The following is a 24,825-nucleotide window of genomic DNA, read 5'->3' as shown; positions in this document are numbered from 1 at the left end:
AAACATTTTAATATATTTCCCTTAATGCCGTAGGCCGCGAGTTTATTGATAAGAATAGCGTAATGTACTTTATTCAAAGTGTTTGGGAAAATCTGCTTAAACAACATCATATCTTGCTTAATCTTCGAGACCTTTATCTATATGCTATTATTAGCTATTAACGGAACATTGCTGGAAAAAGGTTTTAGAGGGTATCGTTGTTGCTAAGATCAAGTACTGGAAGAGTGGGAATAGTGTCGAAGCTATCGTAGCCTCGGCCTACCCACCATACGACACTTTATAGCCGCCCCTTCGAGAGAACTAAGAGAAGTAGTCCAGTATACATAACCCAATAGTAACGTGTAAGAGTAGTATTTATTCCGAAACCAGGATAGAATGACTATTCCCTAGGTAATGGTTTTAAACCAATCAGTTTGCCACCGTTCTTGTTGAAAAGTCGAAAGGTCTAGTCATGTGTGGACGATGCCTATGATACCTTAATCTTGTTTACGAAAAAATGGAAATTGGAAAACACTCAGTCTTCCAGCACTGAAAGGTGTGACACTCTTCTTCTTAATTGCCCCGATAACCGCTTACGCGATTTTGGCCGAGTTTAACAAAGCGCGCTAGTAATTTGTTTCTCGTGCTAACCGGTGCCAGTTGGGCACACCAAGTAAAGCCAAGTCCTTCTCCACCTGATCTTTCCAACGCAAAGGAGGCCTTCCTCTACCTCTGCTACCGCCAGCTGGTACCGCATCGAATACTTTCAGAGCCGGATACAAATTCATTCGGACGATATGACTCAGCCAACGTGGCCGCTGGATCTTTATTCGCTGCGCTATGTCGATGTCGTCGTAAAGCTCATACAGCTCATCGTTCCATCGCCTGCGATATTTGCCGTTGCCGACATGCCGACAATTCCGTAGAGTCTTTGGTAAAACCTGGGGTCTGAAACCTGATGTGGTCCTATGGATATAGACAGCACTTATCACACCAATCATCACTTATTCCTGTACGGTTTGGTGGCAACGGATCATGGTTAAGTCGCCACGTCAGGAACTGTACAGACTACAAAGAAGAGTATGTTTGTACATTACGGGTGCCGTGAGTACAACCGCCGGCGATGCCCTAAATGCTTTGCTTGATTTGCAGCCTTTGGATCTTAAATTACAATAGGAAGCAATAAAAGCAATATATAGACTCCATAAATATAGTTTCTGGCACGAAGAGGGAACTTCGATGATGATATCTGAGCAGTATCCACTGTTTTTGGCACCTACCATGACCTCATGCCAATACTTTCATTTCATTGGAAGAAAATTTGAGGCCAATGGAGTAATCCAGAGTGCGTTCAAAGAAATTTGACGGATATTTTCACTACCGATGGGTCCCAGACATAAGTGCTGGAGACGGATGGTATCAATACTCTATGGGAGGAATGGCAAAATGAGAGTAGCAGAAAGAGAATTGAGAGGAGATGTAGCAGGAAACAGATTGGAGTCTTTAGTGACAATCAGGCTGCACTCAAAGTCCTGGAGAACGCAAGGCCAACCTCAAAAATTGTTCAAGAATATAAGAAGAATTCTTTTGAAAGACGAAATAAGTTTGTACTTATATGGATTCCAGGATAGCGAACTGTTCAAGGAAATGAAATTCCAGATGAATTGGCCAATTGTGGATCAGAGGTTACCCCACAGAGACCAGATCCAATAATCGAAATAAGTTCGACAGATCCAGTCTAGAACGCTGCAGAACTGCAATGTGAAACAGACAAACAGAAAATTGTCGAACCTTATTCTAGGAAATAGCGTTTATTGGAAGAAAAGGCGTTCGGTTAATGGTCGGTATTATTACAGGACACTACACATAAGGTCAGCATAGGGCCACCATTAGAATCATTCAGGACCCGATTTGCCTATCTTGCTTAGAAGTGGCGGATAGTACTGAGCATTTTCTCTGTGAGTGTCCTGCCTTTGCTAGAACAAGGCTACGAATTTTATGTTTCGATATCATCAAAATGAGTAATATTCGTTCTCTCAAACTGAAAATATTATCAGATTCACCAAAAGAATCTGGAAAATTCGCACAGGACTAGCTATCTCTGTCTGTGTCTCGTATCTCTTTGTCTTTGCTACTTCCCTCCTTTCCGGCTGGAATATCTACCCATTTACTTTTCAGAGCTTTGAATACTGAGTTACTATTCTCTCGATGCTTCTTGGCCCGCCTTCTAAAAAGAAGCAAATTTCGTGACATAAAGGCATGCGCAAAAGCTTGGTTTTGGGCACGAAATTAAAATATGCTTGGAAAATATACTTTATTTCACGTTGAATCTGTATTTGCATCATTATTATTAAATAACTATAGCACAGAGACTAATTGATAAATTTTGAAAATTTTCTTGTTTCTGTTCTGTTAATAATTTTGCTTATGAAAATATAAGTAACTCATTTTCCTACAAGAACCATATAAATCCAAGTACGCACCGTGCAAGGCAGCAGCCACCCTCACCTAACAAAACCTAATCATTGAATATAAAACCCGCGTACTAAACTTTCCCTACTGCTGATATTTTACATAGTTTTGCTGACAATGTAAATTTTAATACCGCTTCGCGTTGATTACTTTTCATGCTCTTTAAATTCGCAAAGCTTTTAAAGTTCTTATCTGCAACATTATATTTGACGCAATGCAGCTAACTTGGCTTCAGAAATAGGAGCATTTTATATAACTGAAGGAGCGCTATCACTGTGTTGCACAGAAATAAAAATGTCACTAAAAACGTACAACGCATCGATAAAATTATTTCTCAGAACCGAATTGCAGTTTCTGATTTGATGCCGCATTTAGCTTCGCCTCTCAAAGTCAAAATGGTTGACAGTTGGCGCAAATTTGGAATACGCCACATATGTTTCCAATCATTCCTCATTGGTGGTAAGTTGCAAGGCAATGCATACACTCACTCATACAACTACAACCACAAAAAACGACAAATTAACACAAAAAGCTGGGCGTGCATTTTTTCGCGATCCGTGTGGCAGCTGTTGGCGAGGAATTGCTTAGCAGCTGATTTCGCGCTTTTTCACTTCTACCTCCCACTCTGTTCTGTCCTTCGCAGTATTTCCACTCCTTTTTGTACCTTTTTCTCCCTTCCACTATTAGTCACATATATTTTGCTCCAATGCGCTGATCTGACACTAATGAAGCTTTAAACGTTCCACATCCCTCGCAGAGTCGCAGAGGGCTTTATAATTCTTATAAAAACTATGTGCTATTTTTTATTGACCTTTTTTTTTGCTTGTGGAAAAATCTTGACAGCTGTTACAAGGTTTGCAGACTTACAAAACGACTCGCTGATGACCTATTCTGCCCTTCTCCTATAGCCTAACTTTGAATTTCCCATTTGGGAATTTTTTTCTTTCTACAAACGGGTTTCGTTTTCTACGCTTCTATTAAAACTTGAAAAACTTTTGCCATTTAACGAACGCAATGGTAGATAGTTTAACAAATACTTTGAACTTTTTCATATACAAATGTTCATAGGTAATATACATATGTTTGTTTTATAACTGTTCAGTGTTTTAGATGAGCAGTTTACAGCATATTTGGAGGCGCGACTGATGGATATAAAATAAAATAAAAAGTAATAAAAGTAGATATAAATGTTTGTTTAAAAATTATTTAAAGATATTAGAAAGAAAGCGAAAAGCGCAACAATAAATAAGGAGCTGATTGTTTTCAATCGAACGAAAAATAAGGCACCTATTATGTGAGACACTGAAGCCCATCGTCAACCAACTAATTGCGCCTTATCAGTGCGGCTTCAGGTCTGGTAAGTCTACTATTGACCAGATCTTTATGATACGCCAAATCCTGGTGAAAACCCACGAACGACAAATCGACACACACCACCTTCTTGTCGATTTCAAAGCTGCTTTCGATAGCAAAAACAGAAACGGCCTCTACGCCGGATGTCTGACTTTGGCATCTCCGCAAAACTTATACGGCTATGTAAAATAACGTTGAGCGCTACGGTAGGCTCCGCCAGGATCGGAAAGGGTCTCTCCAAGCTTTTCATTACCAAGTGAGGCTTAAGGCAAGGCAATTCCCTTTCGTGCGATTTCTTTAATCTCCTACTGGGAAAAATGTAACTCGTGCTGCTGAATTGAACCACTTGTGCACTACCTACTACAAAAGCGTATACTGAAGATGTTGATATTGTCGGTGATATTGATATAGTTCAGCGTACTCCAATCTGGAGAATTAAGCAGGAAAAGTAGGTATTGCGGTGAACGAGAGTAAAACAAAGTGTCTGCTGTCAGCATACAAAGAGTCCGCGCGTCTTGGACAACACGTCACTGTTGGCAACCGCGAATTTGAAGTGGTGAAGATCTTTTTTTATCTAAGTACCAGTGTTAACAGCCAGAACGACGTCAGCCTATAGATTAAGCGCAGGATAACTCATGCCAACAGGTGTTACTTTGGGTTCAGTAGACAATTGAGAAGAAGAGCCCTCTCTCAAAAAACGAAAACAACGCTGTACAAAAGCCTAATCATCCCCATCCTTGTATATGGCGCAGAAGCTTGGACGATGGCGACAACTGATGAGAGAGCACTAGGAACGTTGAAGAGAAAAATTCTTCGAAAAATATTTGGTTCTCTTCCCATAGGCAAGAATGAGTTCCATCTCCGAGGCTTAACCATGTCTCGAGGATGAACGAAAGGGCTACGGCACGGCAATCCTTCGATAGGGAACTGGTGGACGAGGAAAAGGGATCTACTTTGGGGAGATCAAGTGAGGCATAACCTGGCAGCACTCGGCAATAAAATATGAAAAATATATAAAATTCTCAAAACTCAATTTTTTTGGTATATTGCAGCATCATTATATGTTATATTTGTGGAAAGAACAATAATTCCCATTACTAGTATTTTCAATTAATCTAACCAAGCGAGGAAGACTTCGCAGTACTGCATAGCTGCTTAAAAGACAAAAGCGAAATAGTTTTATTTATCCTATTGTAAGTAACGGCATGAAATGGATCAACTACGGTAATCTAGAGCGCAGAAAGACATATAGATGGCTAAGCCGAAGGTTCACGGTATAGTTCCATTGCAGAGTCGATGAACTTACACGACTCGGAACCACACTTTCTAACCAGACATTGAAAATGTCATTGGTATACCCCTACAAACATGAAAGCTACTTAGTTTTGAGAAATGTGTAAGAATAGTGACTGAAAGATTGCATAATGAACTCATAAGCGGAATCGCTTGACACTTGGGGCCGATTCTGAATGCTAAACGCAAGCATCCCTGCTAAGCCAAAATAAGCATAGTTAGCACACCGATTTCTGTTATAACGGGGCACTGTCTAATAGGCAGCAAGCCCAATGACTAGACGTGCTTCTGCAGAAGCTGTCTAGATGAAGATATTCCACTTATTGTAGACAATTTTTGACTGAGTTGGAAGATCTGAGAACTGTGGAAATCAGGGAACTTTTACCATTTTTTATAAGTTAGCCTTAGTTTTACGGGATCAGAACAAGTACCCTCATAGTGAACAACCGTTAGAACTTAACCTAGCCATGATAACACGCGGTCTAATGCCACGAAAGGAATGAAGACGTATGTATGTACATAGAAACACTGAAATGGAAGATCTTAGAGTTACTGCCGTACCGCCCAAATGCTAACTCTATTGATGAAGTCAAAAAATTGGTCTATGGATCGCCTGGAAAGACGAGTACGGAATTTGGAAGCTACCCAAAATAAGGAAAAAAATAGTGATATACGAAGAACAGTACTTCGGCACGTAAATATGTAATCGACTTTAAATATTTGGCAAAAACTGCGGTGAGAAAATTGCACACAAAGGGGTTATTAAGTTGATACATTTTTTTTTAATTACATAAAACATCCTTTCTCACCTTTTTCTGTACTTTTCGCTTTATAGTTTTGCTTTCAAATATGATATATAAATAACTTGCATTCAGCAACAACAATAAAAACAACAAAAATGTTCAAATGGTTATTTGAAAATTACACGTTTTCATAGAAATCGATGTGATTTGACTTTTACTTTGTATACTCCCCACATATTATTACATCACCATTAAACCACAATAATAGTTTTGAGGATTTTATAAAGCCGCGGCTAGAGCCATCATTTATTTATTTGCGTGTGCACATATTTGTTTAACCACAAAGAGATCATAATCAAAAAATAATTAAATTTATTAGTTACCAAATAAAAGGAGGTGGTGTGAAATTTTAACTATAAACATAAAATACAAAACAGCAAAAATGGATGTGTAGCCAGCATTATTGTACTTTGCGCGCTTTAACTTATTACCTACTATTTAATAAAGGCAGCAGAAATATAGTATGGCTCATTAAAATCTGGTCGCTGTCAGCGCCGCACCAGTATTAATGAAAACAAATTAGTAGTAAAGGATTTGCGGGGTGAACGATATGATGTGTTACCAACTTCACACTGTATCTATAAAGCAGCTCATGACATCAACGTCAAAATTGTTCTAATGACAGTTCAATATATTGTTTATAAGCCATCAAAAGCATTTGCGTCTCAGTTTTTTGAATTTTTTTTTTTTCTGTGATGGAATTCAAACGTAATAGTGTGATTGCGTTATATAATATAATATTTGGCTGGAAAATCACAACCAGCCATTGTTCGTGAACTCAGTCACCTCAAAGAGAATAAAATGTTTATGTATCGCACTATAAAACGTTACAATGAGACTGGTAGCATTGCAAAACGCTATGGAGGTGGACCAAAAAAAACCGCTACAACGCCAGAAATAGTTCGGAAAGTGAAGGCTCTACTTGAACGAAATCCAAGTCGAAGTGGAAGAAAAATGGCCAAAGAACTGAAAATATCACAAGGCAGCATTCGACGCATATTCAAAAATGAGCTCAAGGGCAAGGCTTACAAGTTCCAAAAAGCACACGATCTTTCACCCCAGCAAAAAAAGTTCGGTATGAAAGAGCAAAGGAGTTGTTGCGCTTGCACGAACGTGGCGAATTTCCTAACATTGTGTTTTCTGATGAAAAAAATTTCCCAATTGAGCAGTTCATAAACACTCAAAACGATCGTGTTTACTTGACCGAACGCTCATACGAGAATTTGAACCTACGTATGCCACTCGAAGCAATTTCCCATCGCAAGTAATGGTTTGGGCCGCACTGACCGCTGATGGACGCTCTCCAATCGTTTTTATCGAGCCTGGTGTCAAAGTCAATGCGACTTATTATCGGGAAATGTTTTAGAAGCTGCTTTAGAGCCGTGGGCATGCAAACATTTCGGTCGTAGACCATGCACGTTTCAACAGGACTCGGCACCATCTCATAAAGCTCGTGTGAACCAAGAATGGTTAAAAAATCATGTTCCACACTTCATTTCGCCCACCCAATGGCTTTCGAATTCGCCAGACGCAAATCCGATGGACTATTCCATCTGATCCATTTTGGCGAGCAAGGTGGGAACTAAAAAATATGCCAGTATGGATGCGCTGAAAAAAGCGATTATACGAGAATGGGCCAAAATACCTCAAGATCACATTCTTGCAGCATGCAACCCATTTTTTGACCGTTTGAAGGCTATAGTCAAGGCAAAAGGTGGTCATATTGAGCTAAGGTGAATATATGTTAAAATTGTAATCATTTTTCAACAATTTTGTCTTTGAAATCATTAAAAACTAACTTCACAAAAAAAAGTTATGGTGTTTTGAATAGGTAACAGGTAAATAAACGCCACAAAACTAATACGGCTGTACAAAATGACGTTAAGAAATACCAAAGCCCCTCCAGATTTCAGAAAGATCTCTCCAAGGTATTTGATACGAAACGAGCTTTCAAACAGTGTGACTCTCTGTCGTGTGGCCTTAGCAGCCGCGCTATTACTTATGCCTTTTCTAAGCTCAATACAGAAGTGAAGCGAATGGGTCTGTTGGTGAACTAAACCAAACGAATTACCTCCTGTGAATAAGCACAAGTCACTGTGGAGAGTAATAGTTTTAGGTTAGGAACCAGCATTAACACAGATAATAATGTCAGCCTTGAAATCTAATGGAGAATCATTCGCCAGCAAGTGCTACTTTGGACTAAGCAGACAATTCTCGCTCGACGCACAAAAATCACATTGTATTACTCTCCAATCATGACTGTCCTATTGAATGGCGCAGAAGCTTGGAGAATGGCAACTTCCGATAACGCGTTGCTTAAAATGTTAGGGAAAAAGTTTCTGCGAAAGGTTTTTGGACATTTGCACGTAGGTGACGGCCGATAATGGTAATGAGTGACAGTGTAAATGGTGACAGCGAGTATCGCAAGCGACAGAGCGATTAGCGGTATGAGTCTTACGACGCCATAGACATAGTGCAGCGAATAAAGTTCCAGCGGCTCCGCTGGTTAGATCATATCGGCCGAATGGATACAAACGCTTAGAAAGTATTCAATGCGGCACTAGATAGTGGTAACAGAAGAACAGGAAAACCTCATTTGCGTTGTAAAAATCAGGTGGAGAAATACTTGGTATAACTTCGAGTATCCAACTTGCGCCGGCTAACACGAGAAAGAACCTTTGATATGCTTTGTTAAGCTCAACCAAAATCGCTTAAATAGTTATCGCGCCAATCAAGAAAAAGAAGAAATCAACGTATAAATGTCTCGTCTAAATTAAAATATTAAAAATTGAATAAATTTGAAAAAAAAAATGTATGATCTCGCAAGTACTGTGCAGTTTGCTTTGAAAGCGGGGCATTTATATCATTGTCCAAAATGATTTCCCAAATGTCTCCAGGAGCAGCCCACCTAGAAATTTTGGTAAGGCGGTGAATAGGCGCAAATAAGGCAGACCGCATTCCAAATTTGCGCCTCATAAGGCAGCCAAACTAGGCCCAAGTCCCGAAAGGTATCGCCACACATCTGCCTCATTAGGCGCAAGTTCGAAAAACCGAACTTCGGTAATACTCCGGATGCCCTTCTACAAATCAGTTAGGGACTCCAATTTATGCCTAAGTGATACACTGCCACAGATTTTCGTGACCACAACCAAATTTGGTAGTGTTCTGGCATGCCAATATTTGCCTTGCCTAACGTGGGCCTGGTAAGGTAATAGTGAGGCGTGCCTCAGTAAGGCCTGCCTAATTCGGGCCTAACTGATTCTTCGGCATGCCTCACTGTAATTCTAGTCGGGAGTGTCAGCCTCTCATTCGATATCGCTGATAACCTCTCAAATTTTGTTCTGACCAATCATGAAATGATGTCCCGATAATGAAGTGTCCTCAGCACAACCTTACAGAGTAATTTGTGAAATTCAAGCTAAAAGAAGTGGTTGCGTTTTAACAAATATACTGCACAAATTACCAGTTCACAACAAAAAGCTATACATTTTGTGATACGCGATTATTAAAAATAAAATCCGAGATCTTAATTTTCTTTCAGAAGTTCTGTGCTTGGAGATAAACCTGCAGAAAAGCTTCCGCAATAACGGATTGCTATTTTAAGCGACAGTTATGATAACTCCTAATTCTATCAACTTTTGAGATTAAAATGTCAAAAAGACCAAATAGCGTTTAAAGTGGTCAAACTCAGGGAGCTTACCCCAATCTCAACTACAACATTTACGTACAAGCTTAACAGAAACTTTGCACAAAAATAATAAAAATATTTCACTACTCAGGCCTAATAAATTTGTCAAGCTGCCAACGGTCCGATTTTGGGCTCATTTTTTCGAAAACGTGAGCCATGATTACCGAACTTTTGTGAGATGAAATAGAGAAAGTAGGTCTTGGTGGACGATTTTAATTCAAGGTTCAGCAATTTTTTGTATTAATCATCATAATATTAATTAGTCAATATAGTTTACGTTTACACTTTTTGTGTTTATTTCTAAAAAAAAGTATTACGTTAGTTATACGAAAAATATTTGATGATGGAGTCATCGCAAAATAATCCTTAAAATCAAAATAGAAACCAGAAAATGAAATTCAAACTCTTTTTCGTTCCGCCTCAGCTCACTTCAAACCATTTACCAATTCAATATATGGTATAAGCGTTATTCTTGTATATGTATATGCACACAGACACCCTAAGAAGTAACTGTGCATGTGCAAAAAATGTCAATTTCCAATGGTTTCTATCTACATTTAGTAATATCTTTTTTTTCTCCCAAAATGATTTTCTTTAACTTTTTTCTTTTCTTTCTTTCTGTCATTACAGAGATTTTTTTTTGGCCAATAGCTCACCATCAAATCTGCACACCAACAGACAACTACAACAACAGCAACGGCGTTGGACAACGAGAAAAACAAGCCGCAGCACTCGCACTGGGATTCGGGCTAGCAGCGCTGCCACTAAAACTAGGAAACCTACTCCGCTAGAGGCCGAACAGCAAAAGCAACAACAGCAAAAACAACAACAAAAACAATCAAAGCGGCAACTTTTCATTAAAATGAATCTCCTAATGGTCTTTGTACTTGTATTGGTAGCATTAGTCTGCCAACCGACATTGATTTATGGGCTAAGAGGATCACAAAACTCAGCCGCTGCTACCCCCGCCGCCACAGCCGACCAGAGAAGTGTCAAAACGTTTGGCGGCGGTAAAGTGAAGCGTTCGCACACGCACACCAAACTCACCTCTGCTGCTGATCTGGCGAATGCTAAGTTGGTGATAGCCCTGGAGTCGGGTGATGTATTGGTGAAGCGTGCGGCGCGCGGTACCAATGTTGAAGGCGTGGATGATAGTGCAACGCCAGTTGATGCGGCTACTGTTGGTGGAAGTGGTGGTAAGCGCATAAAAAATGGCAACAATAATAAGAAACAAAATAAGAGTTCTGATGCATTAAATGGTGGACGCAGCAAGCAGGAGAAAAAGTTCTCTGCTGCAATTGGCAGTCAAAATCAACAACAGCAGCACCAGCATCATCATGGACATCATGGTAGCGGTAACGGTAACGGTAATGGGAACGGGAACGGCAACGGTAATGGCAAGGGCAGACAGCGTCAACAGCTGAGATCACAGCAACATCAGGGGCATGGCAAACGCGGTGGCAATGACGGTAATGGCAATGGTGTGGGTGCCAAATTGCGAACGGAAAGCGTGGAAAAAACTGCAACGGCTGAGAAGTCACGTAAGTAGTTGGCCATAAAGAAAACACAAAACAATCAAATTGATCAAATTGAGTTGCTTATACGGTTGGCAAGAAGCGTCGTTTCTTTAATAGTGGCTTCATTTGAGTCCACTATACCCACCGTATTATTTTTTCTCAGCTGACTGACACACAAACTTCAACTGCATTCACCAGCTCTCAGCTCTCTAGCAAGAAATTGTGAAAGTTTTGGACGAAATTGCATCTGAACCCTAATTAGAAAGTGATGAAACTGGCGAAAGTAATACTAAAGCCAATACTGACCCTGTTTTGGAAGTTATTGCCAAAGAGAGTCGATTAGCCCTCACTCAAAATTCCGGGAAGTGTAATATGTAATTTCAGAGAGAGAGATTTTATGATGACAGTTGAGAACACCGTGCAACAAAAAAAGTTATTCACGAAAATACATGGGAAACTATATATTCTTTATAGTAACCCTGCATACTCAATTTTTCATGTGCGGAATGAAACGTGCACAGACCTTTCATAAGCCCAAATGATCAGTTAAAATGCGATAAATCGATGTTTTGGAAAATTCAACCCTGACTCCATGAATTTCAACGATGATTTCGGTTAAAATTTGATATATGTATTTACAAACAATTTCGATTGAGTTTTCGGTGATTACTACTTTTGGGCGGCGGCCCGTATGTTCATTGTCATTTATGTCCTCACAACATTATCTGAAACGTATAAACCACTCATGAGCTCTGGCACGAGATAACGAGGTAAGACAATCATCGCCATAAACTTTTTTCATCAATTCAAATGTTTCGGTAAACGTTTCAATGATTTTAATACAAAATTTGATATTTGCTCTTTGTTCGAAATTCATGTTTGTACCGATGACACAAGCATATTGACACTTTAGACGCAATAATTTCGCTTCCACTGAACCGAATGTCACCGAGCCGAATGTCAGCTATGGATGTAACTTCCAAATCCACTTCCATTGGAAGAGGAGAGGAAAGACAAGAACTTCCTTTACATCATTGTATGATAACTGGTGATGAAACGTGGTATTTCCAACATGAATCGGGTTTGAAGAAGTCAAAAATCAAGTCGATGCTCATTTGTTTCTACGATTCCAAGGGAATTGTCCACAAGGAGTTCGGGCCAATGGGCCAAATCGCCAATGCAATTTTTTATCTCAGCGTTTGTTGCATCGCATTCGTCGAATTCACCCTGAATACCGCGAAGGAGGAAGCTGGCGCTGATTACATTGAATAATGCACAATCTCATCGATCCACTCTTGAGACTGATATTTTGACTAAAAATCGCATTTTAACCATCAATCACTCACCGTATTCGCCTGATATGGCTTCCTGTGACTTCTACCTATTCGAAAAATTACATTTGGCCATGAAAGGAAAACGTTTTGCGTCCGTAGAGGCAGTCCAAAAGGCTTTTACCGACATTCTGAAGGGCATTCCGGTGAATGATCTGAAACACTCTTTCGAAAAGTTTTCACATCGCGCAAAACAGTGTATCGAGGCCAGAGGGGACTATTTTGAATAAATAAACTCGAAATTATCAGAACAAAGCTCCTTCTTTTCAATTTTAGCTCAGTCTTGTTTATTTTGGACTTCACTTGTATATTCCTTTTTTTCATAGGAATTAAACTATTTTTTAGCATGCAAATTCAAGTTAATAAAACCTGATAAAACCAAACTTAATTATATGCGTCATGCAAATTACTAGTTCCCTTCGCACATCCATTTCAAATTAAACGTAACAAGCTTCTGCAACATGGCTTTCAATTCTGCGCAAATTCAGGCCAAAGATGGCCGAAAAGAACTCAAAAATTCTAACATTCCTTCACCAAATTTTTGGAGGTGACAAAACTTAAAAAAGTCTCTACCAAGAGGTATTAATACTTTATTTAAGGGGGGACCCTCATTTAGACGGTCGAAAAATGCATCATTTTTGGGAATTTTTTTCTCAGGTAAAATAACTTCAAACGTTTTGTAATTCATAAAGTACTTTAATAAATGTCTTGACTGTCTACAAAAATTTTCGGAGAAGAAAAAAAACATTTTAAGTATGGAAATATACACCTCGTCCGTGGCACCTCATTCTATCTGTGTACATTCTAGCGCTCTGAATTTTTTTCTGAAATAAAAAAACCAAATTTTTTTTAAAACTTTAGGATAATACCTTCGATGTGACATTTTGATTTAAAAAAAAAATGTCGAAATTGATATTTTTTACCCAGTTTTATGTTAAAAGTGATTTTTCATGCATAAAAATTGACTTTAAAATTACAAAAAAATATGAAAATCTTTTTTTTTTAAAAAACACTTAATGTCACATTGAAAACAATTTAATTATCTTTAAAATGAGCTATTGTAAAGCCTGATTGGTTCAATACAGCGTTCTCAATTGTGTACACAAAATCGAAAAATGATGTTTCGAGAAAAACGCGTTTAAAGTTTTGGATACAGGCGATCAGGCCACCCGTCGCGTCCTGTTAAAAATTTTGTCACTCCTTCAAAAATACAGATATCGACTTGAAATTTTGAAAGTATATTCTTAAATAGTTGTAGAATAGATTAAAATTATTTCCAAAAAATCGATTTTTTTGACCCGATAAATGAGGGTCCCCCCTTAAGTTAACATTTTCTGAGCCAATGTCCATAAAGTATTTCAATTTGATTATCCCACAAAATAGTTTTTAAAAGGATCTACTTTTCAAATTTCAAAATTTCGTTCCATATTCTTAAAATCACTGTTTACGAAAATATACGAAAAAAAATATGATATACGAAAAAAATGAACACAATGACTCTTCGTTGCCGTTTGTCTCTTCGTTGGTTTGTAGATTTCACACACATTCTCGCTCATGTTGCGTTGTTGCTATCTGAACTTCGACTAATTGGACGAGTGTGTGAATACGTTTGAAATTATCGTAGTTTTTTCCCTCTGTAGTTACTGGGCAAACCTATTAATCCATCATCCTTGTGAAAAACCGGTCTGAAGAGAAAGAAACACATGACATACAAAAAACATCGTTGCCATTTGGCCATAATTTATATCGGAAAATTTGTACTCAGAACTATTATAATTTGCCAATTAGTCAGCCTGATTATTTTTACCGCCTTGAAATTCCGGTCTTTTATGTACCGAAATACTTAATAATTATAATATCGAAATAATTATTTCAAAAGACGATATATAATTACATTTTTAACACATTTTTTTTTTAAATAATAACACCCTATTAAACATTTTTCACACAGAAAATTTACAAAAACGTACTTATTCTCAATCCTTATTCCATATCATCAAAAAGGAATCATTGGACTATCGCTTTTCTATGGCATTCGATACTGTACAATATCCATAAACAGTAAAAAAAATTTGGCAGCCTGCTCCTACTTTTCACATTGGTCACAGTAGTAATAAAGATTGTATCGCCTTTTCTCTAACATATTTCCATCTATTTAATTCACATTAAAAATGTATCAATTCAACGGAAAAGCACTTATCCCGAGGTAGTTAGCTTCAAAAATAGCAAGTTTAGTATTAATAATGTATCATAAAATAAGTATGTTTGATTATTACGAAAGGCCAAAAGCAAAGGGAAGTCATTAAAGGGTGGAGCCTCCTTGAACTTGATGTGCTCGAATATTTTTTATTAACCCCATTCATTAAAGAAACTGTGTGCATGTAAAAACATACCAGTAAATATTTCTGTTTGTTATATTGATGCTTAAGGGTGATGCTGCTGGTAAATTGTGGGTATCCTTCTTTGCATACAAATTAGCCAATACAGTGAAATTGGTTTAAGGCAGGATATCAAAAGTAAGCAAAAGAGTTCAACATAAGTATATGTGCGCACGTATACATTTAAGTGCTCATCAATGTGCTTCTCTTACGTGCACATACACGAAAGCGTAGTCGCAAGCAGTTACAAATTTATTAAGCAAGCAGGCAGGTAGGTAATAAGGCCACAGATGAAGAGCTCTTCCTATTTACTCTCACTTCAAATATTAAATGAATGGGAATGTTAGTAAAGCTACCTATTTTCTTTCTCCTAGTTTTACAATTTCTACATATTTTTTAGACAGGAGACGCTTGATCGAAGTGCTAAAGTGCAAATGTAGTTGTAAATTTGTTTTAAGTTTTTATACTCATTATTATTTGACTCCCTTGCAAGGAGGGCTAACGGGAGAGTGTAGGTGTGAGGCATATTTTTGTCAGAACTAGTACTATTTTTTCATTGCAAAATCACAGCAAATTCGAAAATTTAATGAACTTTAATCGCCCTCTCGCACATTACGGACGTGGTCTCGTGAGTTGACTTCGACTGCTTGTGTAGTAAGGCGCCCTTTTCAAATCGAGAATCAACAATTATATGAACATAAGTTAAAATCATCCAACGTTTTTAAAATAAAGTAATCCGAGTTATAGTTAAAGCTCCTTGGTATGTACGGAATGATGACCCTCACAGAGATCTGCAGTTGCACACAGTCAAAGAAAAGATAAATCTTTGCGTTGCTAAGCATGCCAAAAGGATTAAACAGCACACGCATGCTGAAGCCTCATCTCTTTGCGATGAATCAATATATACAAGAAGGCTGAAGAAGATCAAACCACTGGGCCCAATGCTAACAATATCTAAAAATTCATGAATTACTAAAAAAACAATATTGCTTGTTTTTGTCATTTAAAATGTGACAAAGTAAATAAAAATTATAAGAAAAATATAAACAAAACTTAAAACAAAGTTTGGCTATGCACAGAATCGAAGCTATGCATTTAAGATAATTCGAGAATTGAAGCATGAAGTCAAAGTTGACATTGTTGAGAAGCGAGTAAGTGCCGAGCTCGTGAAAATTTACTAAGAATTTGGGTTAACAGTATGATTTACTGAAAATAGAGCTGTAGAAATCCTTTGACGCAAACTGTGTTCCATTATTAAAGGCATATTTTACTTCTTCGAATATACACAAAAAATCATTGAAAAATATTCATTGCATATAGACGAGCACCATCGATTAAGTAACCAACGACATAAACGCCTGTTAGAATTTTTTGATTTTTATTCCATTCCGAAATCATAGTTGAAGAAATACATTGTAAGAACTATAAAATTCCCTCGTGCGAAATGCATTTTATAAAATTTTGTCTATCAAATCGGAAGTTGTTATCTGCCTTTTTACTTGTAAGGGCTCATATCTTGCAACAGTTTGCAGGGAAGCGCTAATAAGACTGAATATAAATGCTTATCTGAGAACATTAATATAGTTATTTCACCTAGAATTTGATCGTTACCATCTCAAAGATAATCTTCTTGCTATCATTTGATATCTTATGGTCAGAGTGGGCATGCGAAATCTGTGCCATTTCAACTCATCTGCGACTACCATTATTATTAGCTCAGAGCAGACCATTTTATGTGTTTATGGGAAATTTTAAAATACAAGTAAACGATTTCACCATTACTGCACAGCTCATAATGATATCCCAATATACTATATGAGTTCCCAAGTGAATTCTTGGATAATCTCATGCATACGCAACATAAATAAAGTAATTCCAAGCACTGCATTTACGCACATGAATTTTACTACCGAAATTTATTGCTACAAGTATTCATGTTGCTGGATCGTGAACGTGCGATTTCGAAAAGCAGTGAGTACACACACACACACACATATGTAGGTACATACACACACACAAAGAATATGTCATGTCAGATCACGTGGGTTGTGAATACGAGCAAATCTACGGTATACTTATGCTATATATGTGTGTATGTAAGTACATCATAAAAATATTATATTCCAAGTAGAAGAAAGCATTATAAAGGCAAAAGTAGAAAATCTTTATATGTATAATTTAAAGTACGAAAAGCAGTGCACATGTGTACATAAATATCCAATTTCATTAATATTTTGTATGCAATTTTCATGATTTTGTGTAAATGTACCTTATTTGACCTTTTTCATAGAAATAAAGTAAAATATTTAATGACTCGTTTGGGTCTGGCAGAAGTGTTAATTTGCTATAACATTGAACACAACGATTCTAACACCATCCGCTGGAGGGAACCACGATTAGCATAGGATAGATATTTTTTTATTTTTTTTTTATACATTTTTTGTTTGTTTATTAATTACACTCAGTGGTAAAACTTTACGCCCAGAAGCAAATGTAAGTCTGTAATAATTAAGTTTTGCTAGCATTGAACTGCTATCGTTCGATCTATCTAAATATACATATATTTATATTCGGTGTCCGGCGAAGTGTGTACGAGTATCTCAAAATAATGTCAAAACATGCCGCTTAAGTTAGATTTAACAGATGAGCGGTTCCATATCAAGTGATCCCAGTATTTTAGACATTGCCGTACATTTTTCCGAAAATTGATTTATTTGTAGGGTTGAGTATAATAAGAAATTAACTGAAACAATTTTGGAAACAAATTTTATAATTTCCAGCTTTCTTCAATATTGAAACTTTTGGCATAGAATTTTTTAAAGGGAAATATCTTCTGTTGCTGCTAACATATTCAAAATTATTTCTTCCTTTTTTTGGATAAAATGTACTCCTTTTATAATACTTTAATTTATTTATATGTAAAAGAAAATTTTAATTTTATTTAAAAACATGGATTTTTATGTAAAAAAATGGATTTTTAACATAATATATATTTTTATTGTTGTTTTCAAAAAACATCCTGCTCAGATTTATTCTTATTTTTTTTTTATTAATATGAAATTTTCAGTCATTATTGAGCATAGACTCAAATATAATATTAATGGAATTTTTTTTTAATCTGAGGGTATTAAAAAAAACGAAATTTCGCCTCAAAAGATTGTTGAAATTGAAACAAACTATAAAAATATTGAAAAAGAAAGAAAATATATCACTTTAAAGCACTCTATTGTTTTGAATAAATCTCAAAATTATTTCCAATTTTTTTTTTTATTTTACTTCTTATAAATATTGAAATCTACAAATAAACCAAGTTTCAGAAAAATTTACGGCAATGTCCAAAACACTTGGAAAACTTGACATGAAATCGCTCACATTACAAAGGGGTATAAGAAAACTATATCACCTTGAAAAACAACTGAGTTTGACAATATTTCGGGCAGTAAAAGACAAGCACGAAATCTGCAAAATATTCATCTATTTAAGGTATCTTCCGTCACATAACACCAACAAAACCAATATAAAAGAAGACGACAAAACGTTTCCATTCAAACAAGATTATGGTAGGTATTTCAGGAAATGTACAAGAACTCAACTGTCCTGCAGGATATTTTCCGATCTTCAAGCTTCGAGAATACTCAGTTTCAGGCAATGTTTTCAAAGTGTACATAGTAGTTTGGCCCCTTAAAATATGCGTAAGGTTTTAAATCAATCAAAAAAAGATTTAGAAGTGGCTAACAGCAATTGAAATCCTGAAAAGTAATGATTTTAATTTCAGGCTTCCATATTTCATTTGCTATGTTGTTGTTTTGTAGCAGCATAAACACACCCCTTTCATGTTTGGGGAATGTTACTGGAAATTTACGAACAATTTCGATGATTACTGATTTTGAGCGGCCCGTATGTTCATTGGCATTTATGTCCTCACAACCATTGCTCAAATGTGTAAACTACTCATTAACTATGGCACGAGATAGACAATCATCGCCATAAACTTTTTAAACGATTTTAAAACAAAATTTTATATTAGATCTTTGTTCGAAACTCATTTTAGAACCGATGACACAAACATACTGACACTTTAGACGCAATAACTTCGCTTCCCCTAAACCGAATGTCACCAAGCTTTCACTCACAGAATTCGAGACCCACTGTGTAAATGAAACACCAAATCCTAAAAACAGTTGTTTCTTATAAAGATCGCTCCTCTCGCTCCTCTGCTGGCGTTAACAAAACTTGATATGTTTTTCCCCCATGAAAAAATCTTTTCATATATCCTACCTACTGTTCAGAAAGGCATCTTTGGGGCAACATCAAAACGTATCCCGAACCAAATTCACAAAAAATTAACAAAACCAAAAGAAATTGTCATAAAAATGTTCAACTTTTTAATCAAAATATTTAAAAAATATCTAAGTATGCGAGTACAACGAAGCGCAAGTCAGACGTCGCTCAAAAATCGTATTCAATATCGAAAATGTTTCTTTTTTTTTTACATACGATGTTGAGCATTTTCTTCCATATAAAATACTTCAGAATAGGGGTGCATGTGCTCATACATAAATTTAACGCACCAAATGTAAGGAAACATTAAGCTATCACTCTAACGATGTGCTCCTGGCAAGCTTAAAATCTAATTTTCTACTACGTAGTGGCATCTATATGTTTCATATCACTTAATAATATACTCAATAAGTCAAAATAATTCCCAATTCTGCACTTTTTATACACAATGAGATATTGATGTAAGCTTTATGGCTTTCGACATTCCACGGTAACTTAATTATTAATAACTTAATAACCAACTGAAAACCTTTACCGAATTTAAAAATATAAGCAATTTTTGATTACGCACCCAATAAGTTGTACACTGGAAATAATATTCAGCATATATATTTTCCTGAATTGTTGACCTTTGAACATTTATGGTTACCTGAATATTTTTACATTACTACAATACAAACGTACAATACTACATACATATACTAAGTTGTCCAAAAAGTTTGCGGTTCGATAAGAGAGCGCGTTGCTATTAGCCTACATTTTCTTCATATGTTTCATATGAAGTTTCATTTAAATCTGTCAATTCATTCTTTGTTTACAAGCCACTTGTCACAGAATTTTCAATTTTGTAAGGTTTAAAAGCAAAGAAATTGTATGCACAAATATTAAAAGTGTTGAAGAAGATCCACGTCAAAGATGTGCAAAAACAGGAACAGCAATAAAAATCGGAGAAAAAGTGCGAGATATCGTATCAGAAAATCGTTGAGTGACTGAAAGCGATTTTGTAGAAGCTCTAGGCATCTCATTGGGCAGTGCAAGCGATATTTTGACGGAAGTATAGGATTTCAGAAAGCTTTGTGCACAATGGGTCTCGCACGCATTCGCTAACAATGGAAAAAAACCCACTCGAATGCGACTTTCTCAACAACATTTCGAACGGAAGTGGATTTTTTGCATCGATTCATCAATATAGATGAAACTTGGGCCTATCACCATGATTCTAAATCAGAATAATAGGCTAAAGAGTGGTGCGCACCTGGTTATTCGTCTCCGAAACTAGTTCATGTCCTGAAATCGGCCAAGAAGGTATTATCATCAATTTTTTGAATGCGAAAGGAATTTTGTTTCTGGATTACTTACAAACTGGTAAAACAATAAATTCTGAATATTATTGTAGACCAGCAGGTGAAAAAGTTCGTGAAAAAACACCCAGTTTGCAAAAGAAAAAAATGTTCAAGGCAATGCACCGTATCGTAAGAGCATATTCACAATGTCTAAAATCCACGCGGCCGCCGTAGCCGCATGGGTTGGTGTGTGACTACTATTCGAAATTCGGAGGGAGCGTGGGTTCGAATCTCCGTGAAAGACTAAAATGAAGAAAAAGTGTTTTCCTAATAGCGGTCGCCCCTCGGCAGGCAATGGCACACCTCTGAGTGTATTTCTACCATGAAAAAGCTCCTCATAAAAAATATCTGCCGTTCAGAGTCGGCTTGAAACTGTAGGTCCCTCCATTTGCGGAACAATATCAAGACGCACACCACAAATAGAAGAAGGAGCTCGGCCAAACCCCCAAAATGGATGTAAGCGCCAATTATATACATACATATACAGAATAAATCCATGAATTAAAGTTCAAATTGGTTGAGCATCCACCAGATTTGGTCCCTAGCGACATCCATTTGTTTCCAGACCCAGAAAAATTCATGCCTGGAAAGCGTTTTTCATCAAATGATGAAGTCATAACAGCTGTGGAAGCGAATTTCGCAGCCCTTCCAGATTCTCACTTCAGGAATGGAGTTCATAAATTGGAATCCCTTTGGAACAAGTGTATTGATATTCAGAAAGACTGTACTGAGGAACAAAGTTTTTTTATACCATAAAATTGTGTTCTTATCGAACCGCAAAACTTATTGAACAACCTAGTATGTATATACTAGCTATATTTGTATATACTTTTATACCTCATAATTTTTGTATAGATATTTATGTATGCCTTAAGCTACGCTGTGTCATCGTGATTTTCATGCTCAACTTTCATTCAGGTAAATTCGGGTAAATGCGTTTCAAATTGGCTTTAACTGCACACAAAATTCATCAGCCACTATGTATAGCTGAACATTACACACTTATATACGTATGTACATATTGCATACCCACGTATATTTAAGTATACATTATTTCATAAACTTATCCGTACACACACTTGGATGAATAAATATGTATACTTTTGTACATAGCTACATATAAGCATTAGGGCATATCATCAGCTCGCCATTCCTTTCTGTCACCTAAAAAAGGAATGCGAATTTTTAAACAATTTTTTAGATTGAGATTGAAGAATAGCTGCCACTTGAGCTTGAGAAAGTAATGATATGCTTTCCTAAAAATTATCTATATATCTATTATGTTGCTTGGTTTTTATCAAAGCTCCGACAAGATGTCACATGAATGAATGTCCCCAAAATGAAAGTTAATTGCCTCAATATTTCGTAAATATTTGGAAAATTCCAAACGATTTTTATTCAAATGAAATAATGAGCGAAAAGAGGGCCTGAGTTAACACACAGTTTACATATTTATCTGAAAAGATATTAACGTGGCTGTCTCGTCATGAATTCTCCGAATACCGGCATATAACCTGAAGCAGTTGATGTTTTGACATTTTATTCTAAAGCAATAAATTTTAATTCAGCTTCATCAATTCAGAACCATCCTAATGTGTCATATTTACATACGTGAATGCATATGCATAAACAATATATGTACATACATATAACCCATATAATATATATGGTATGTGTGACAAACTTAAGCCGCAGCACATGCTGTTGTTTTCTCATCCTCACCCTCCAAAAAATGTAGACGGACAAAAACGCCGCACAACCTTGCCACACACCCGTAAAGCAATTATCCATTAGTTTTCAGCTGTGTAACTTTTTCTACTTTATTCTCTATTTGAACTCCCGCAGGATGCTGGACAATATAATTTTCCTTTCATATCTTTTAGGCTGTGCTTCGTGCGGGTCGCTAAGCACCCATTCGCATGCACACACATACTTACCACAGGTCTCTATTAGCAACATTTTATAGTAAGAAATAGATATATCTGGTGTTTTTTAGCAGCATGAGAACTAGCGATGTCGAGAACTATGGTTCGGCAGCTGAGAATGGCAAACTGTCTTGACATTTCTGTTCAGTAAGGTTTCGCAAGTCATTAACGCCAGAATAACGTTTTCAAATTGTGGAAACTTACTTTGAAACAATTAAATCTGTTCGCGAAATTCATAGCGCACTGGTGGCATCATCGGTCCTTATTTCTTTCGAAATGAGAAAGAAGCCGCCGTTACAGTGGATGGCGAGCGCTATCGAGCTGCTGACTGTGTTTTTGTATCCAAAAATTAATCAGCTGAACATCGACGACATTTAGTTCCAACAAGACGGACATACGCCGGATATCATATTCGAAAAATAAATGTCATGAAGTCATCTATCAGAATATAATAAAAAAAAATTAATTCCAACAATATTTCTGTTTCGAATCCTACGCCTATTTGTGTTGTGCTTCTTGATGTTTTCCCATAAATAGAGGGATCTGAAGCTTTATGCCACCTCCGAAAAGCAGGTTTATGTTTTATCAGGAGCTTTTTCATGGCAGAAATACACTCCGAAGGTTTGCCATTCACATTTACAATTTTTTTTCTTTTTACCTTGCATTGAGGGATACAAAAAATTTACTAATCAATCGACAGTGTAAACACGCTATCGGTTTCAAGTTTATTGTTTTCTCCCCTTTTTCAAGTATTCGCTTAGCTAGCTGAGCGGCGCATATATGTACATATTATAGTTGGCATGGCCCCTGGACTTAATTACATTTTGGCGTATTTGCTGTTTCTCTTTTCGTCCCTGGCTCATCGCTTAAATTTTTCTTTTTTCTGCATTGACGTAACGTTTTTTTCGGTCCGAGCTGCAATCTTTTATTTTCCAGTTTCTTACAGATTATACGCACTTTCACGTATGGATTTTTTGCGTTCTTTTCTGGCGTGTAACTTTTCCATTTTAATTGTCGTCTGATTCTCTCTATACGAGAAGGAATCTCCACGGTAAATCTCATTAACTACTCATAATGCTTGGAACTTCGTTATTCACATAGAAAAATCAATTCTGCCATATCCTTAATTTTCACCATTGTCGCATCTGCATACGCACATATGTACATGTGAACATACATAAATACCTTAATACCCTTAAATAAAAATAAAAATAAAGATTACGTGCATACATATGTATGCTGCTCAATCATATTATTTGCCATGGTTATTTGGCATCAGTGAATAAATAATGAACAACAGATTTTGCAAAAGCTGCGAAATCAAAATGGCCTTCATAGCCGGTCAACAATGGCCCGTCGTTATTACAAAGCCTTATGTTATATATAAACTTGTACACAATGGAGTATCGAATTTAAGTTTCTTCATCCTTGATTCCTTATTTGTTCTTGTAACGAAATGCGCAATATTTTGGCTTTATTAACTTTAATGAAATCTTATGGCTAAGTAGTGTCTTATTGGATATCAACTGGTCGGTCCAATTTAATACTACTTCGCCCAACATATATACATATACCTATATACCATATATATACATGCACTTACACCCTTGTGGCCGTGCTCATCTTTCAATTTGTGATGTGCAACTTGAAGTTATTCTACAAATGGAGGAGGCTGCAGTTCTATGCCGTCTGCGAATGGCAGCGGGTTTTTTACCAGTAGCTTTCTTCATATCAGAAATACACTCGGAGGTTGTTTATCATTGCTTACTGTAGGGCGCCCGCAATTAGAAAGCGTAATTTCCGTAAATCCGTCACACACAAACCAATTCGGCTACAGCTGCCTTCACCTTTGTTCCGCATGGCCACTAAAAATCTCTAAGATACTGAATCTAAAATAAAAGTAGGTGTGAGAACACAAAAACACGTTTTTGTAGGCTTTAACATCCGATGCACGCAAAACCCTGACGCATTAGACACTTTTTGACGCAGGAATGTGTTCAGCAAGCAAAAATCATGGGGAAATCCTCTGATATAAAAGATAAAAGTTAATTTTGTAGTCCTGTGTAATCAGTATATTTATTTAGACAGAATTAATCCATGTACGAGTATATCAATCTGTCAGTAGAAGAATATTTTTTTTGTTTTCTCAGTCACATCTCGGTATTTTTAAAATAGAGAAAAACATAAAAAAGAAACATACGAAAATTTAATCCGCACCTAATCTACTATACTCCCACCACAGTCACTGCTGACGAGCCATCGATTAGTTTTTACATTACAAAAATAATTAAGAGAATTCAACCATCTCAATAAAATGTTAAGGCCGACGAATAAGATTTGTTTGCGTGTGTGTTGTAATTTAGGCATAATTATGGGTGGCCCGTCGCAGATAACTTTCCATTCATCAAAGGACTGGCAAATTGTCCACCATTTACATACTTTCCAAACCATGGCGACTTAAA

At 36.7% G+C, this 24,825-nt stretch overlaps 1 protein-coding gene across 1 annotated transcript in view; it reads left to right on the top strand.

The window, feature by feature from the left end:
• The window catches only part of LOC129242909 (uncharacterized), an 85,218-nt gene that overhangs the window by 25,179 nt on the left and 35,214 nt on the right, over positions 1 to 24,825 (top strand). The window contains exon 2 of the mRNA XM_054879834.1: positions 10,219 to 11,129. Coding sequence (XP_054735809.1) covers positions 10,451 to 11,129 — 679 coding nt within the window. The 5' untranslated portion in view covers positions 10,219 to 10,450. The remainder of the gene's footprint in view (positions 1 to 10,218; positions 11,130 to 24,825) is intronic.

This window comes from Anastrepha obliqua, chromosome 3 (assembly GCF_027943255.1).
Source record: "Anastrepha obliqua isolate idAnaObli1 chromosome 3, idAnaObli1_1.0, whole genome shotgun sequence".
Taxonomy (NCBI): domain Eukaryota; kingdom Metazoa; phylum Arthropoda; class Insecta; order Diptera; family Tephritidae; genus Anastrepha; species Anastrepha obliqua.
Note: the sequence above shows the minus strand (reverse complement) of the source record. Positions and strands in the feature narration are given on the sequence as shown.